The 1,050-nt window shown below is 58.4% G+C and overlaps 1 protein-coding gene across 1 annotated transcript in view; it reads right to left on the bottom strand.

The window, feature by feature from the left end:
- Window positions 1–763: 763 nt before the first annotated feature.
- The window catches only part of AKNA (AT-hook transcription factor), a 41,443-nt gene continuing 41,156 nt past the window's right edge, over window positions 764–1,050 (bottom strand). Inside the window, exon 22 of the mRNA XM_007936684.2 lies at window positions 764–1,025. Within this exon, the coding sequence (XP_007934875.1) occupies window positions 764–1,025 (262 nt within the window). The remainder of the gene's footprint in view (window positions 1,026–1,050) is intronic.

Genomic DNA, 1,050 nt, shown 5'->3' with positions numbered 1-1,050 from the left:
AACCCACCTGGGGTCTGCGGGTAGATGTCCACTGGCCAAATGTCACAGGGATCCCCAGAGAGAGCTGAGGGCCTCAGGGTGAGGTTCTGAGAGGGACCGTGATGGGCAAGCTTCCTGAAACTAGGAGGAACTGTGGTGGACACACTTCCAGGCCCTCCTTGGGCCATCTCCATCCCAGAGGGCCCATGGGATAGGCCTCTCTCATCCCTGGAGCCCTATATCCTGACAAACCCAATGGCCCCAAAATACCCCACTGACCACCAGAGCCTAGGGGCAAAGGTCTCCAGCAATGTGCTTCCAGAGATGTCCCAGAGTTGTGCTTGTCTCAGATGGAAGAACAGGTTTGTGCCAGGGACCCAGGCCTTTTCCCTTCTATACGGCCTCCTCAAGACAATCCAAGACCAGGAAAACTCCTCAGGTTAAAAAATATACATCCATTTGTATACAAAATGCATATTATTAGCTGGGGGTGGGCAAGCTCAGGCTCAGGAGAGACTCCCAGAGAGTCTATCTGGACAGAAGGAGGTCTTGGTCCCAGCATCTCCATGAGGACGCTGTTCCCCTAGGAAGTTGCTTCTCCTGACAGCCAAGCTGATGCCCCTCCATTTGTAAACTCCAACACTGAGGAGGCTGGGCCTGTGCTGGAGGGAGACCCTCCAGTGAGGGGTCTACAGGAGCCTGCAGGGTGACTGTGGCCTCTGGGGGCAGCAGTGGGCTTCCTGTCCCACCTGCCCATTCATCCATCTCTGCACCTCAAGTCACGTCAGAAGAGGCAGGAGCCCCGCAGGCTGCGGGCCTGGCGAAGGTCGGCTGACAGGGAGCGGCTCATCTGCTTGGTGGTGAAGCGGACGCTCTCGGCAGCCTGCACAGCTCGGTTCAGCGCCTTGTTGAGTTCCTCCAGGCTGGCCAGGTCTAGCTGGACGGAGTGCCGGTGCCCCGTGGCCGGCCGGGAGGAGGCTTCAGGGGGCCACTCTGCAGATGCTCGGGCTGAGGGGGCTGAGGTAGGTCCTGGGGGCACATAGTACCTGAGGGGAAAAGTAAGTGAGTCAT

Source organism: Orycteropus afer, unplaced genomic scaffold (genome assembly GCF_000298275.1).
Source record: "Orycteropus afer afer isolate SDZICR_OR568_19922 unplaced genomic scaffold, OryAfe1.0 scaffold00037, whole genome shotgun sequence".
Classification (NCBI taxonomy): Eukaryota; Metazoa; Chordata; class Mammalia; order Tubulidentata; family Orycteropodidae; genus Orycteropus; species Orycteropus afer.
Note: the sequence above shows the minus strand (reverse complement) of the source record. Positions and strands in the feature narration are given on the sequence as shown.